Source organism: Oncorhynchus mykiss, chromosome 16, assembly GCF_013265735.2.
Source record: "Oncorhynchus mykiss isolate Arlee chromosome 16, USDA_OmykA_1.1, whole genome shotgun sequence".
NCBI lineage: Eukaryota > Metazoa > Chordata > Actinopteri > Salmoniformes > Salmonidae > Oncorhynchus > Oncorhynchus mykiss.
The window spans coordinates 41051883-41067182 of record NC_048580.1 but is presented as its reverse complement, the minus strand read 5'-3'; the positions used below and the strand labels follow the sequence as shown (position 1 = coordinate 41067182).

The 15300-nt window shown below is 51.8% G+C and overlaps 1 protein-coding gene across 2 annotated transcripts in view; it reads left to right on the top strand.

Moving 5' to 3' along the window:
* Positions 1-15300, top strand: part of LOC110491981 (low-density lipoprotein receptor-related protein 1) — a 139777-nt gene that overhangs the window by 111156 nt on the left and 13321 nt on the right. For both annotated transcript variants that reach the window (XM_036946892.1, XM_036946893.1), the window contains exons 51-83: positions 14-136; positions 423-539; positions 771-899; positions 1368-1490; positions 1758-1898; positions 2280-2467; positions 2707-2890; positions 3121-3206; positions 3560-3679; positions 3982-4169; positions 4457-4662; positions 5970-6158; positions 6293-6441; positions 6863-6956; positions 7271-7387; positions 7549-7668; positions 7896-8018; positions 8303-8428; positions 8657-8773; positions 9642-9748; positions 9989-10121; positions 10332-10451; positions 10715-10837; positions 11083-11220; positions 11380-11517; positions 11602-11721; positions 12023-12315; positions 12527-12708; positions 12903-13009; positions 13183-13302; positions 13576-13752; positions 14069-14209; positions 14303-14476. In XM_036946892.1, the coding sequence (XP_036802787.1) occupies positions 14-136; positions 423-539; positions 771-899; positions 1368-1490; positions 1758-1898; positions 2280-2467; positions 2707-2890; positions 3121-3206; positions 3560-3679; positions 3982-4169; positions 4457-4662; positions 5970-6158; positions 6293-6441; positions 6863-6956; positions 7271-7387; positions 7549-7668; positions 7896-8018; positions 8303-8428; positions 8657-8773; positions 9642-9748; positions 9989-10121; positions 10332-10451; positions 10715-10837; positions 11083-11220; positions 11380-11517; positions 11602-11721; positions 12023-12315; positions 12527-12708; positions 12903-13009; positions 13183-13302; positions 13576-13752; positions 14069-14209; positions 14303-14476 (4713 nt within the window). The remainder of the gene's footprint in view (positions 1-13; positions 137-422; positions 540-770; positions 900-1367; positions 1491-1757; positions 1899-2279; positions 2468-2706; positions 2891-3120; positions 3207-3559; positions 3680-3981; positions 4170-4456; positions 4663-5969; positions 6159-6292; positions 6442-6862; positions 6957-7270; positions 7388-7548; positions 7669-7895; positions 8019-8302; positions 8429-8656; positions 8774-9641; positions 9749-9988; positions 10122-10331; positions 10452-10714; positions 10838-11082; positions 11221-11379; positions 11518-11601; positions 11722-12022; positions 12316-12526; positions 12709-12902; positions 13010-13182; positions 13303-13575; positions 13753-14068; positions 14210-14302; positions 14477-15300) is intronic.

Genomic DNA, 15300 nt, shown 5'->3' with positions numbered 1-15300 from the left:
CTCTCTCCGCCAGACAAGAAGAAGCTGAAGTGCCCGGTGAACTTCTTTGCCTGCCCCAGTGGTCGCTGTATCCCTATGAGCTGGACCTGTGACAAGGAGAACGACTGCGAGAATGGCGCTGACGAGACCCACTGTGGTCAGTCTCCTTGACCAATATAGAGATACCTTCTGTGCTTCCCTGTATTCCCTTAGCTGATGTAATGCAACTTTGTATTGTACTGTTGTGCCACAAAGATCAAAACGGTGTGGTCTCCCTGCGTATTCAATAGATAAACACAACCAGCATGGGGTCAGAGTTTAATAATTCAGTCAACCTTTTAAAAAAAATATTTTTTTTTATTTTTTTTAATTTGATGATAAATCTATTCTTGCACAAAGTAACCCAGATGAAATTCGCTAACATTTTCCATCTGTCTTTGCAGATAAGTTCTGTACGTCCACCGAGTTTGAGTGTGGGAACCATCGCTGTATCTCCAACCACTGGGTGTGTGACGGCGCCAACGACTGTGGCGACAATAGTGACGAGGACAGCAGATGCAGTGAGTGGCTCAACCGACGACACCTACGATTTATGGCCCCAGGCCACACCGAGTTCTCTACCATACCCTCTGCTGACATTGGCAGCAATTACCAACGCGATTCCCAAATTCTCCCAAACATATTTGCACAGGAGGAGCCTGATTCGTTGGTTGGTTGCTTGATCCGGTTCATTTTTGTCGACCGCTACTCGAAAGTTATCTAACCTGTTCATGTCTCTGACGTTGCCATAGAAACCAAGACGTGCAGCCCCGAGGCGTTCCAGTGTCCCGGCACTCATGTGTGTGTCCCTCAACGCTGGAAGTGTGACGGGGATAAGGACTGTCTGGACGGGGCGGACGAGAGCGTCAAGGCTGGCTGCTGTGAGTCGTAGTCTTTAGTTTGCGCCGCTGTTCAGGCACCTTGGTTTGAGTAGGAGGCGAGCCACAACACGTCCACAAATGTCCTAATAATACAGTATAGTACTCTGCCCCTATGGGTTGTACCCATCAAGGCTGGCTGCTGTGAGTTGGAGAACAATCTCTCAACAGCTCCTCTACTCACTCCATAATCATCACCACGCCTGAATTGGGCTTCGGTAGTAGAACTAAGTAGAACGTTCCCCATTTAGCTGTGGTATTAATAGATGAATGAGCATCAGACTTCCATTCCGTCTGTTTTAGGATTCGTCTTAATGATATGATCAGCGGAGACTTAAATGGCAACGAGTTGAAGACTGTTGTTAGAGACTGCTACGGTTACGTGGCGTGTCGTTCATTTTTGCCACGCCCTCTGTTTGCTAACCCGTTCTCACTTTCTCTCACTCTCTTTTCACTCCCTCTCCCTCTCAGTGTACAACAACACCTGCGATGAGAATGAGTTCACGTGCCAGGACAGACAGTGTATCCCCAAGCACTTTGTGTGTGACCACGACGTCGACTGCTCTGACGGATCCGACGAGTCCCCACAGTGCGGTGAGTGTGTGGCGCTGCGTGAGCACAGAGGAGGAGAGAGACGGGGATGGAGTGATGCTGGCGGTTGTGATGTGTGCGTCTTTTTGTCCGTTCCTCCTTCCCTTAACCGCCCACCTGACAGTGCAGGATAACTGGCGGGTTTTCAGTATACGGTTATCGTTTCCTTCGTCATTACCCCATAACTGAAAGGATAGGGACATTTGACAGTTATAGAGACACAGACAGATGTCTCAGCGCTGACATATGCCTACCTCTCCACCCGTGTAGAGTATCCTACGTGTGGGCCGGAGGAGTTCCGCTGTAACAACGGCCGTTGTCTCAACCAGAAGAGCTGGGAGTGTGATGGAGATTTCGACTGTCAGGACCGCTCTGATGAAGCTCCCAAGAACCCCCGGTGCACAGACTCAGGTCTCACGGACACACTGTGTTCTATGTCTGTACTGTGAAAATGTATAGTACAACACTGTGTTCTATGTCTGTACTGTGGAAATGTATAGTACAACACTGTGTTCGTGTGTCATTTTGGGGTTGCGTTGTTTAAGTAATCGCCTGTGGCTTCTGCTGAGAAGGCCATAGCGTCCCTTACGGTAGGTTTTGTGTTGGTAGTGAATTTTTTTTAAAGTTAGGCAAACTATTAGAGTTTTTTTTTTAGCAACCAGGAAATGGCGGAGCGAGTTCTGCGTAGTGCATCTTTTCATGTTCTCTGTGGTCATTGCAATAAAGCAATGTTGGCACTGCTGGCCCTTCTGTCTGCATAACCTAAACGGCAGTCTTTTGCTCCGCCTACAGAGGGGAAGTGTAATGACTCTGCCTACATGTGTCATAACGGGAAGTGTCTTAACGAGACGTTGCTGTGTGACCGCAACGACGACTGTGGCGACGGCTCTGACGAACTCAACTGCTTCATCAACGAGTGTCTCAACAGCAAGCAGAGTGGCTGCTCCCAGCTCTGTGAGGACCTCAAGATAGGCTTCAAGGTAAGGGGGGGGGGTGTGTGTGTGTGTGTGTGTCTGCTTTTGTGCACGTTGCCAATATTTCTACCTGTGTAACGCAACCTGGAAATTCTGCGATATTATCAATTCCGTCCACCTCAGTCTCATCTCCCTCCTATTGGTGAACCATGTGAGTCTGCTGGGTACAGCACCGACCTACTGTAGCTGCCAATGTGTTCCACTGTATTGACATGCTGTCTGTGTGTCCCCCTGGGCCCCTACAGTGCAGGTGTCACCCTGGTTTCCAGCTGAAGCGCGATGGGAAGACGTGTGTGGACACAGATGAGTGTACCACGTCCTACCCCTGTACCCAGCGCTGTATCAACACTCACGGATCCTTCCACTGTCTCTGTGTGGAGGGCTTCCAGCTACGACCGGACAATCCTACCATCTGCAAGTCCACCTCTGGTAAGACCAACAGCGGGGACTACTTGGATTCGTCCAATAAGAAAGGCTCTTTCGTTGTCCGTCGTAAAAATGTCTTCCAAATGTATTCCGTTGCGGCGTTCAAGGAGCGTGACCCATCGCTTAGCGTTTGGGCGGCGTGTGCCTCTCTTTATGACGAGTTCGACCATGTACAGAGAGCCCTTTTCTGGTCCCCCTAACTCTTATCCTTGTATCGGTCCGTCTCGCTACAGATGAGGAGCCCTTCCTGATCTTTGCCAACCGGTACTACCTGAGGAAACTGGACCTGAATGGCACCAACTACACTCTGATTAAACAGGTGAGACAGCACACACTGTGCTGGGATCAGTGTGCCATTTAACCAGGTGTCCGTTTATATGGCTATTTATGATCACCGATTAGTGATCATCCAAACCGATTGTAGGCTATATCCTGTGTGTCGTGTTTTTTGTGCATGTCCGTGCATGCTTCTGAGTGTGTATGCTTTTGGGGGGGGGGGGGGGGGGGGGGCTTTTTGTTGCCGTGACTATAAACATCCAAGGTATGATCTTTTTGGAATGTTTGGATCCTTTGCAAATGAAATAGAATTCAGGGATTGTAAATGTGTGTAAAAATAGAATTTGCGGATCCTGATAGTCTGTTTTCTAATGTGTGTGTGTGTGTGTGCGCCAGGGCCTGAACAACGCGGTGGCTCTGGACTTCCACTATGCAGAGCAGATGCTCTACTGGACAGACGTGACCACTCAGGGCTCCATGATACGGCGCATGAACATCAACGGCAGCAACATCGAGGTCCGTATGGAAGTTGTCCGGGTCTGTCACTCTCATTGAGTCTGTGGACAGCTGGCTAGTCCTTGACTCTGATTGGTCAGTTAACCTGTCTGTGGCTCTGATTGGACAACCGACCTGTTAGTGGCTTTCAGATTGGATATGTCTCAAGTCTGTTGTTCTCATTGGACAGTAGGCTAGTTTATTTCTCTCTTATTGAACAGTTCGTCTTTTTGTGGCTCTGAATGGACAGTTGGCCCGTGTATGACTTCCTGGTTAGTTAGTTAGTTGGCCAGTATCTGACTCTCTGATTGGCTCTTGTCCAGGTGCTGCACCGGACCTCCCTCAGTAACCCAGACGGATTGGCTGTAGACTGGGTCGGAGGAAACCTGTACTGGTGTGATAAGGGGCGGGACACCATCGAGGTGTCCAAGCTAGGAGGAGCCTTCCGGTCGGTCCTGGTGAACACCGGCCTGAGGGAACCACGCGCTGTGGCTTTGGATGTACGCAACGGGTGAGAGGGACAGCCCAGAGTACGATACACACAGAACATGAGGCTGGACTGGAAAGTCCTGTAATGGTCTGAGATGGACGTGTTGTCACATACTCAGCCTCTGTACGAATGAACCGTGAAATGCAATGGAACGCTAAGGACTTATAGGCTACAACTAGTACCCAGAGTTATCCCGGTCAGGCCGTACGTCCTGTCGGCTCCAAGGACGATGTCTACAAGACGACGGTCTTTTTCTCTAATAATGGTTCTGATGGTGTAATGTGATACTGTCCCGTCTTGCTCCTCAGGTACCTGTACTGGTCAGACTGGGGCGACAACCCCCACATAGGGCGGATTGGGATGGACAGCTCCAACCGAAGTGTGATCGTCGAGGACAAGATCACCTGGCCCAATGGTCTTACGTTGGACTTCATCAACGACCGCATCTACTGGGCCGATGCCAGAGAGGACTACATTGAGTTTGCCAGCCTGGATGGTACCAACAGACACACGGGTAATGCATATTGACGTACAGTAGCCTCCACACACACACACACACACAGATGTACACGCAAGCGCAATTGTATGAGAGCCACGGTCCAGCGCACTGTTCACAGTGGTGCCGTTTAGAGCCTTGGGCCCATTGGGGGGGAGGGGGAGGAGTGAGACGAAAGAGAGAGAGAGGGGGCTATTGTTCGGTCAGACTACTGATGAGGCTGTTATCTGCATGGGGTCTGAATACCCCGCGCCTTGTCACCAGACAAAGGACAATGCTTTATATTGTCAGCCAACCGTGCAGAAGAATGCAGGGATGCGGAGGAGTTCCTGATGATTTTGAATTCCTCACATTCACAAACCTCCGTTTGAAACTAGGGCACGTGGGTTTGAGAGGATGCTCCTTCCCGGTCGTCGTGGAGGTTTCATAGTGGAGTTGGGATAGGTGTCGGCTGTGTGTTCTGCGGTTCTCGTCCTGACCAGATGGGCCATGGTTCCTATTGCCTGGCGGATGTTGCGTGGTCGGCAGTGGAGCCGTGTTAGCGCTCTGGTACGGTGGTGCTAGCCCACCCGTGGGTCGTTAACCTTCTGCGCACACAGAACTGTCTTCCTAATGGGGACACGGGCTGTTTGAGTTCAGATAAGGGAGGGAGCTGGTCAAAGGTCACTCCGTGTAGATCCACCAGCATCTCCTCTCAGCTCCCGTCGCTCCAGTATCATAGAACGAAACTCCCTCAGGACTTGTCCAGGTGGCAGGAGACTCGTGTAAAGTTTGTACCACAACACTGATTAGAATATCAATTAACCAATGATGAGACGTCACCATCCTAAATCTAACGTGCTGTTTCACACTGTGTGTGTGTGGGTGTGGGTGGCTGACTGTGCTTTTATAGCAGAGGACAGTCAGGTAGCTAATGGCGTGTTTCCATAACAACATGGAGCGAACCGAATGAGTGCATTGATGAGGAACATTCTTAAGCACATAGTCGTGACCGTAACCGTGAGAGGTGTGCAAGCCCCAGTGAAGCGTGGCTCCTACTGCTTAACCCATAGACAGTAGTGAGTTGGTATCATGAATGGCTGTCGCTCCGTCACCACTACTCCTTGTGTTAGTCGTTGGGCGTTGTGTGACTATACACATTTGACTGACCCCGTTGTGGTGTAATTGATGTCCCCCAGTGTTTGGACTAGGGAAAAACTCTTGGACCCCAGGTTTTAGCCGGTAGCGATTTTCCTGGTCGGGTCATGTGGTGGCCAGGTAAAACTCGGGACCCTGTGTGTAATATGATACCAATGACATCACTGCTGTGTGTTTTGGGTCCACAGTGCTTACCCAGGACGTCCCCCACATCTTCGCCATGACCCTGTTTGAGGAGTACATCTACTGGACCGACTGGGAGACCAAGTCCATCAACAGGTGTCACAAGACCCTGGGTATCAACAAGACCACCCTGGTCACTACCCTCCACCGGCCCATGGACATCCACATCTACCACCCTTACCGCCAGCCTGAGGGTAAGAGATACGCATGTACACACACACACACACACACACACACACACACACACACACACACACACACACACACACACACACACACACACACAGTAGTTCCGGTTAAGAGTTCCCTTCATCCCCTTTGCTTCCAGTGTTTAACCACCCGTGCCAGACAGACAACGGTGGCTGTAGTAACCTGTGTCTGCTGAGCCCTGGCGGGGGCTACAAGTGTGCCTGTCCCACCAACTTCTACCTGGCCAACGATGGACGCACCTGCATGTCCAACTGCACTGCCAGCCAGGTGATGGACTGAGGAACGATATGGCTGTTGAGGGGCCAGGCAGCTAGGGGGCAGCAGAGCCTCTTGTGGAATGAGAGGATGTTACACAACTGTTTATTATGCTTTGTGAGATAATTAAGCGTCATTATCTACACAGTACAGCACAGCCTTACATTCAGCCTCTTACCTGGGCTTCGGTAGTAGAACTAAGTAGAACGTTCCCCATTTAGCTGTGGTATTAATAGATGAATGAGCGTCAGACTTCCATTCCGTCTGTTTTAGGATTCGTCTTAATGATATGATCAGCGGAGACTTAAATGGCAACGAGTTGAAGACTGTTGTTAGAGACTGCTACGGTTACGTGGTGTGTCATTCATTTTTGCCACGCCCTCTGTTTGCTAACCCGTTCTCTCTCTCTCTCTCTCCTCCTCCCCTCGTCCAGTTTGTGTGTAAGAACGACAAGTGCATCCCCTTCTGGTGGAAGTGTGACACGGAGGATGACTGTGGGGATCGCTCGGACGAGCCTGCAGAATGCCGTGAGTGTGCCGCTTTTTCATCCAACGCAACTAGGTAAAGTGATTGCGTACATTTTTAGTGTGTGTGTGTGTGTGGTCCCTGTGGGAACTGAACCCACGACCTTGGCGAAGCCAGCTCTACGTCAAATGGGTGAACGAGTAGTATGTGGTTGTATAGCAAAGGGTCACTGATACTTCTACTGGACTCTGAGATCGTGGAGGATGAGAGGTGGAGGAAGAGCGTTGGTGTGGGTCTGCTGTGGGTCTGTTTCAGACTTTCAAACGACCTCGATCTGAATGTGTGTCTGTCGGTGTCATCCATTTGTCCTTTATAGCGGCGTTCAAGTGCAGGCCCGGCCAGTTCCAGTGTGGGACAGGCATCTGCACCAACCCAGCCTACATCTGTGACGGGGACAACGACTGCCAGGACAATTCGGACGAGGCCAACTGCGGTAACGGCCTCGTTCCTGCTTTCGCTCCCCCTCCCTCAATCTTTCATTCTCGCCCCCACTCTCTCTTGCTCTCTCTCTCTCTCCCACTCTTTGTTTCTCTGCTCATCTCTGACCTGTCTTCCTCTCTCTCTCTCTCTGTGTGTGTGTGATTTGTTCTCCAGATATCCACGTGTGTCTGCCCAGTCAGTTCAAGTGCTCCCACCCCAGCCGCTGTATCCCGGGAATCTTCCGCTGTAACGGACAGGACAACTGTGGCGAAGGAGAGGACGAGAAGGACTGCCGTGAGTCCACACGTCCCGTCTACACGCTTTCTTACATGTGTCTGTATGCCCGTTGTGTACATGACCTACGTTTGTGTTGTGTTTTGTCGGGGGAGTACTGCTGACCCAGGTCTCTCTTGTGAAACTTGATTGCATTTCAGTGAGACTAACCTGTGCCATAATAAATCAACGGTTGTTGTTGCGAGTTGCTCCCTGTCAGTAACAGTCGGTCTGTCTCCTCCCTCTAGCCGAGGTCACGTGTGCGCCCACCCAGTTCCAGTGTGCCATCACCAAGCGCTGTATCCCTCGCGTCTGGGTGTGTGACCGTGACAATGACTGTGTGGACGGGTCGGACGAACCAGCCAACTGCAGTGAGACCCCACCCCTCTGTTTCAGAAGACTGTTCTAGACTAATGACAGACACACAAGTCAAGTTCCACTTCCGTGTTGAAGAAGAATACAAGTTTCTGCTTACCGGTTTCTGGCTAAACCTACCGAACTAGTCAATTACAAATTGCACTAGATCTTACAGACCTCGTAGCATCCTCCCATCACCTTTCACTTTACTCAGTCTATCTGGCCTGTTATACAAGCCTCAATCTCTCTCCCCCTCCCTCTCCCCCCCCCCCCCCCCCCCCCCCCCCCCCCCCTCCAGCCCAGATGACGTGTGGCGTGGATGAGTTTCGCTGTAAGGACTCTGGGCGCTGCATCCCGGCCCGGTGGAAGTGTGACGGAGAAAATGACTGCGGAGACTCGTCTGACGAACCCAAAGAGGAATGTGGTGGGTGTTCTGTTCTGTCGCCTAGGGAACAGAGAGACGGCTCAACCAGCCCGCTACCTTATTGCCATGGAGTTTTGGTTATGATCTGGGACAGCGTCCGTGATTGGTCGCCAGCATTGCCAATGGCCTCTCTAGTGTCGACGGTTCAATGATGATGCCGTGGACCTCCTGTACTGCCATGTGCTCTATATGGTTGTTACGGCGCTGACGGAGTGTGTCTCTGTGTAGATGAGAGGACGTGCGAGCCGTACCAGTTCAGGTGTAAGAACAACCGCTGTGTCCCGGGCCGCTGGCAGTGTGACTACGACAACGACTGTGGGGACAACTCGGACGAGGACAAATGCGGTAAGGTCTCGCTCTGTCATCCCCTGTGAGCGCACACTATCCTCGTTCACTCGTGCCGCCAGTACAGTGTCACTGCGTTGTCCCGTTGCATTTTTCTAATGCTCATGGTTTGTGCACCTCTAGGGATTGGGCATTGGTGGCTTGCTCCGTATGACTGGCCCGAAACACCGTTTCAATTGTTTGATTCGTGCGTTTGTCTTTGTCTGTGTCTTCTTGCGGGTCTGTTTCGTAGCGAAAACCTCATCTTACCTGCAAAGTTGCCTTTCATTCGGTAGAAATTCATTCAGTTTGGCCTTTGCTCCTTTTTAATATCATCTCTTATGCATCTCACCTCGTCTCATGTCTGTTTCATTTCACACCGACTGGCCCGTTGGCTTGAGCCAGAGGTAGGCCTCCACTTTTAACCATCCCCATCTCCTCCCAACCTAATGTCACTCTGCTCCTCCTCCTCCCATCGCACCCCCATTTCAATCCCATCGCGCTCGTTTGCATGTCTGATGCTGCCCATTTGAACTCCAGTCCCCACCTTGATGTCCCCTCAAAAAGTGAGAGGTCAAAGGTAGCGCTCCAGAGGATAGTTTCTACTGTTATGTGAAGTAATGGTATTTTCCTACCTGGCCACCTGAGGCCATTGTACCCAACAAAGCTTTTGTCTTATTTTCGAAGACGCTTAAGTCCGTTAAAGCAGGGGGGAGGGGGGGGGTCTCTGGAGCGCTCCTTTGACTGTCATTGTTTGGCCTCCATCTGAGTGTTTTTGTGTGCGGGGCATGCTCTCCCCTGTGAGTTTGGACGCCAACGATCTGGAAGCCGTTTCCAGCGAAGCTGCACGGTCCTCACGCCAGACCTGCGTCGCTGTGTGTCTTTACAGTGCCGCGGCCGTGCTCCGAGAGTGAGTTTGCCTGTACCAACGGACGGTGTATCGCCGGGAGGTGGAAGTGTGACGGGGACCATGACTGTGCTGACGGATCTGATGAGGTAACTTGTGTCGTAGATAACACTACTGACTCGTACTTTTCTCACAACCCTCTGTGTTATCGGGTTGTCCTTGAAGCTTAGACATCTGCCTTTTTACTTGAGGAAGACATATGAAATAACCTCGCTATTTGGATATCCTGTCCTCGGACATCCGCTGTAATGGTTGTGCTTTGATGTTGATGATGATGTGAGGCTTTCCTACATTGAGAGTGAGGGACTTGTTGTGTGTGGTTCCCTCAGGACGGCTGTGAGCTGAGGTGTGACAGTGATCAGTTCCAGTGTAAGAACGGCCACTGCATCCCCAGCCGCTGGCGCTGTGACGCAGACGCTGACTGTTTGGACGGCAGCGACGAGGAGAAGTGTCACATTGCTCGTGAGTGTGTGTGTGTGTGTGTTGTGTCCCTGTGTGTGTCACTCAGGCTCCCGTTTGACATGGCCACAGTGCTAAAAAGAGAGGGGTCATATTGAGATTTGAACTTTTTCCCTAATTGAGAGGGATTCTGGAACCTGTGGTAGGATTTCTCGGATCCGGGTCGGTAATAGACAACCTGTATTTGTGTTTCGTCCCTTCTCCGTGTCTCAGCTAAACACTGCCCCCTGGATGACTTCCAGTGTAACAACACGCTGTGTAAGCCCCTGGCCTGGAAGTGTGACGGAGAGGACGACTGTGGAGACAACTCGGACGAGAATCCCGACCAGTGCCGTGAGTAGTGACCTCGCATCCTGTGACATTCATATCCCGTCTACTAGTACCCTTTACCCACTACAGAGCTGAGCTCAGTTGTTCTGTGTTGGCCTGGTCACTCATCCACCAGAAGCTGAAATTGGAAAAGGAATGGGCCGCGTGATCAGGAAACATCAGAGCCGACACCGTTCGGGTTGTCGCGATGGTGTGAAAAGGTTATGGATCCTAAAGCCTGTTCCAACTCCTTGTCTCCTTAACCCCTCTTGTTTTGCTCCCCTCAGGGATGTTCCAGTGCCCCCCCACCAGGACTTTCCGCTGCCAGAACGACCGTGTGTGTCTGCAGGTGTCCAAACAGTGTGACGGAGTTGACAACTGCGGGGACAACTCTGACGAGCTCAACTGCCGTGAGTTTACTGTGCTGCTGGCCTTTTGCACGTGGACCAACACAAGGCTATCTGGTGATGATGCCTTGATGATCTGTGGTTCCCTGTGGGACAGGTTGGATCTGTCCCCCCCTGGCATACATATTACAGAATGCATATCAAATACGTCGACCTCGTTGTTTCATAGGAAGCTGTATGCTAGGGGACTAGGGTCATTGTGTTCATTCAATTCAATAGACGTATTTATCCCCTTTGTGTTTTCTCAGAGCCCCCTCCCGCCGAGCCTACCTGTGAGAAGGACGAGTTCCTGTGTGCCAACGGGGGGTGCATCAGCTCCAGCCTGCGCTGTAACTTCTTCAACGACTGTGAGGACTACGGTTCAGACGAGATCCAATGCAAGACAGGTGACCCCCCCCCCCAAGTCACACCGCCGCGACGACTCGCCTATGCAGTCGTCGCGTTAGAAAAGACCGCGTTTGTTTCGCACGGCGTTCGGGCTAACCTTCCTGGTGGCTCAGCGCCGTTGTGGACCCGTGATGCTATTTTGCCCTCTGACCCCGCAGACACCAAGCTGAACGACTGCAGGAGCAACAGGACTCTGTGTGGGGACGGGGACGAGGCACACTGCGTCACCAACGGGACAGACTCCTTCTGCGCCTGCAAACCAGGCTTCAGGAAGACTGGCCACAACACCTGTGGAGGTGTGCTGCGCCCACCTGAATGTTCACTCGCTCGCTGGGCGCTCGATCAGCATTATTAACCCTCCCCTCCCTGTCCCCTCTCAGATAAGAACGAGTGTAAGCAGTTTGGGGTGTGCTCCCACGTGTGCAACAACACCAAGGGATCCTACAAGTGCAGCTGCCACAAGTACTTCACCAGGATCAACGACACCTGCAAGGCTGACAGTAAGTAGTGTACTTTTACTCTTCAAACCCCTAGATTAGTTGAAATAGTGCATGTGCTTTCATTGATATTTTCATGGATTCCGTGTGTTGAAGTTCTCCCTCCCTCCCTCCCTCCCTCCCTCCCTCCCTCCCTCCCTCCCTCCCCCTCCCACCCTCCCTCCCCCTCACTCCCTCCCTCCCTCTCTCCCCCTCCCTCCCTCCCTTTCTCCCTTTCTCCCTCTCTCCCTCCCTCTCTCCCCCTCCCTCGTCCCTCTCTCCCCCTCCATCCCTCCCTCCCTCGTCCCTCTCTCTCCCTCCCCAGACCTGAACAGTAGCAGACAGGTGCTCTACATCGCCGACGACAACGAGATTCGCAGCCTGGACCCTGGCATGCCCAACTGGCGCTACGAGCAGACCTTCCAGGGCGACGCCAACGTGCGCATCGACGCCATGGACCTGCACGTGAAGACCAACCGCATCTACTGGACCAACTGGCACACGGGCAGAATCTCCTCCTACGAGCTTCCTTCATCGTCGTCCTCTCCCTCGCCTGGCCCATCGTCCAATACACACCGTAACCGTCGCCAGAGTGAGGGAAGTGTTACCACCCTGGAGGTGAGGCCCGACGCAAGCAGGAATGAATTCACACACACACAAACATGGGCACGATCATAACCTCCCATGTGTGAGACAATATTAGTGGACTGCGGTCTGGTGCACAGGATGTCTCATAGCTCAGAAAGATCTGTTGTTTTCCGTTCACAACATACTGTGATGTACGGTACCTAAAACACCCATATCTGATCTCTCTTCCCCCCCCGACTAGATTGTAGGGCATCTGGAAATGCCTCGGGGTATAGCGGTGGACTGGGTGGCTGGTAACCTGTACTGGACTGACTCTGGCAGGGATGTGATCGAGGTGGCCCTGATCTCAGGCCAGCACCGCAAAACCCTCATCTCGGGCATGATAGACGAGCCTTACGCCATCGTAGTGGACCCGCAGAGAGGGTGAGCGATGGTTACCCTTGACCGCTGCGAGGCCCAACCCAGCCACGCCCACCGGGAACTGGGTCGACCTGGTTATTTACCACAGCTGCTGCGACTGTGCTGGAATGCCAATAAAATACATCAACATATGTCAAATATATCCATTTTGTATTTCCTGCTGAGCTGTTTGGACTGCGTTTCTCTGTCCCCTCCAGAACCATGTACTGGGCCGACTGGGGAAACCACCCTAAGATTGAGACGGCAGCCATGGACGGAACCTTGAGACAGACCCTGGTCCACGAGAACATCCAGTGGCCCACAGGTCTGTATTGGCGTTAGCGTTTGTAGCCTAGCATTAGGACCTAGCGTTATGCATTGTGGTATTGCTTAACCTAGCGTTAGCGTAGCCTTCTTCGTAATGTAACGCATAGCATTATAGCCTCTTGTGGTGTCCTGCGTTGACTCTCCTCTGCTTGTCCTCCTCCCTCCCTCCAGGTCTGGCGGTGGACTACTTCAACGAGCGTCTCTACTGGGCGGACGCTAAGCTCTCGGTCATCGGCAGCGTGCATCTCAACGGCTCCGACCCCGTCATTGCCGTCACCGGCCTCAAAAACAGTTCAGTTCCCCTTCATACTGATCAGGGTTGGGGTTCAGTGCTACATATAGTGCTTTTATGGGGATGAATTCCGTACGAAGGAGCCTCTCGTTTCCACAGATGGACATTGTACCAAAAAAGTCTGGCATTGCTAACCGTGAGCAGGTTATTGCTCTCGCCAGCAGGTGTCGCTGGTTTACAGAGTCGTGCCTTCACGTCTCACAACGACCATAGAGTTTTGAGCAGCATGGGATAACCAAAAGCTCTCTCTCTCTCTCCTCTTACCTCCCCAGACCTGCTCCATCCGTTCAGCATCGACATCTTTGAGGACTACATCTATGGCGTCACCTACATTAATAACTTTGTGTTCCGGGTCAACAAGTTTGGCAAGGGCCCCATGGAGAACCTGACCACTGGCATTAACCACGCCACAGACATAGTCCTATACCACCGTTACAAACAACCAGAGAGTGAGTGTCTGTCCTGTGTGTCCTGTCTGTCTGTCTGTCCTGTCTGTCTGCAGCTCCCTTCCTCATTGAAATGACCTCAGATGACACGCTATCCATTATCTAGAGTAGTCACTACTTTTGACCCCGATTCGCCATTTAGTGCACTTCTTATTTTTGACCCCTTAGTCGCTATAAAGTGTGATACCGTAAACCCATATTCCACACAGTGTTCTTCTGACCCCGATTCCTCCTTATAGTGCCCTACTGTTGACGTTCACGCCACATAAAGTGATCATGCTCTGGTTCTTAATGTCTATCCTATCGCTCTGTGATTCAGTGACCAACCCATGTGACAAGAAGAAGTGTGAGTGGTTGTGTCTGCTCAGCCCCAGTGGTCCAGTCTGCACCTGTCCCAACGACCGTGTGGCTGAAAACGGCACGTGTGTGGAGAGACCCCCTCCCACGCTGTCTCCGTTCTGTGAGTACACACGCAGGCACACACAGACACACAGACACACACACACACACTATCAATAACCTTTCCCCCTATCTCCTGCCCGCCTCCTCCCAGCTCCCCCGTCCGGGCCGTGTACGGTCCTGTGTCTGAACGGCGGGAACTGCTTCCTGAACGCCAGGCAGCAGGCCAAGTGTCAGTGCCAGTCCAGCTTCACGGGAGAGAGGTGTGAGGTCAACCAGTGTAGAGACCACTGTAGGAATGGAGGGTCCTGCACTGCCTCGGTCGCAGGTAGGTCATTGGTGTGGCCACAAACTACTCTGGGGGCTGAATCCTAACTTGATGCACATCTTTATGTTGTTCGGATATTCATCCGAAAATGTCTCGGATTCGGATTCAGCACTGTGTGTTAGGTAGTCATACAGTAAACTCAGCAAAACAAGAAACGTCCCTTTTTCAGGACCCTGTCTTTCAAAGATAATTAGTCAACATCCAAATAACTTCACAGATCTTCATTGTAAAGGGTTTAAACACCGTTTCCCATGCTTGTTCAATGAACTATAAACAATTAATGAACATGCAGCTGTGGAACGGTCGTTAAGACACTAACAGCTTACAGGCGGTAGGCAATTAAGGTCACAGTTATGAAAACTTAGGACACTAGAGAGGTCTTTCACCTGACTCTGAAAAACACCAAAAGAAAGATGCCCAGGGTCCCTGCTCATCTGCGTGAACGTGACTTAGGCATGCTGCAAGGAGGCATGTGGACTGCAGATGTGACCAGGGCAATAAATTGCAATGTCTGTACTGTGAGATGCCTACGACAGCGCTACAGGGAGACAGGATGGACAGCTGATCGTCCTTGCAGTGGCAGACCACGTGTAACAACACCTGCACAGGATCGGTACACCCGAACATCACACCTGCGGGACAGGTACAGGATGGCAACAACAACTGCCCGAGTTACACCAGGAGCACACAATCCCTCCATCAGTGCTCAGACTGTCCGCAATAGGCTGAGAGAGGCTGGACTAAGGGCTTGTAAGGCCTGTTGTAAGGCAGGTCCTCACCAGACACAAACCCACCGTCGGTGGACCAGACAGGACTGGCAAAAA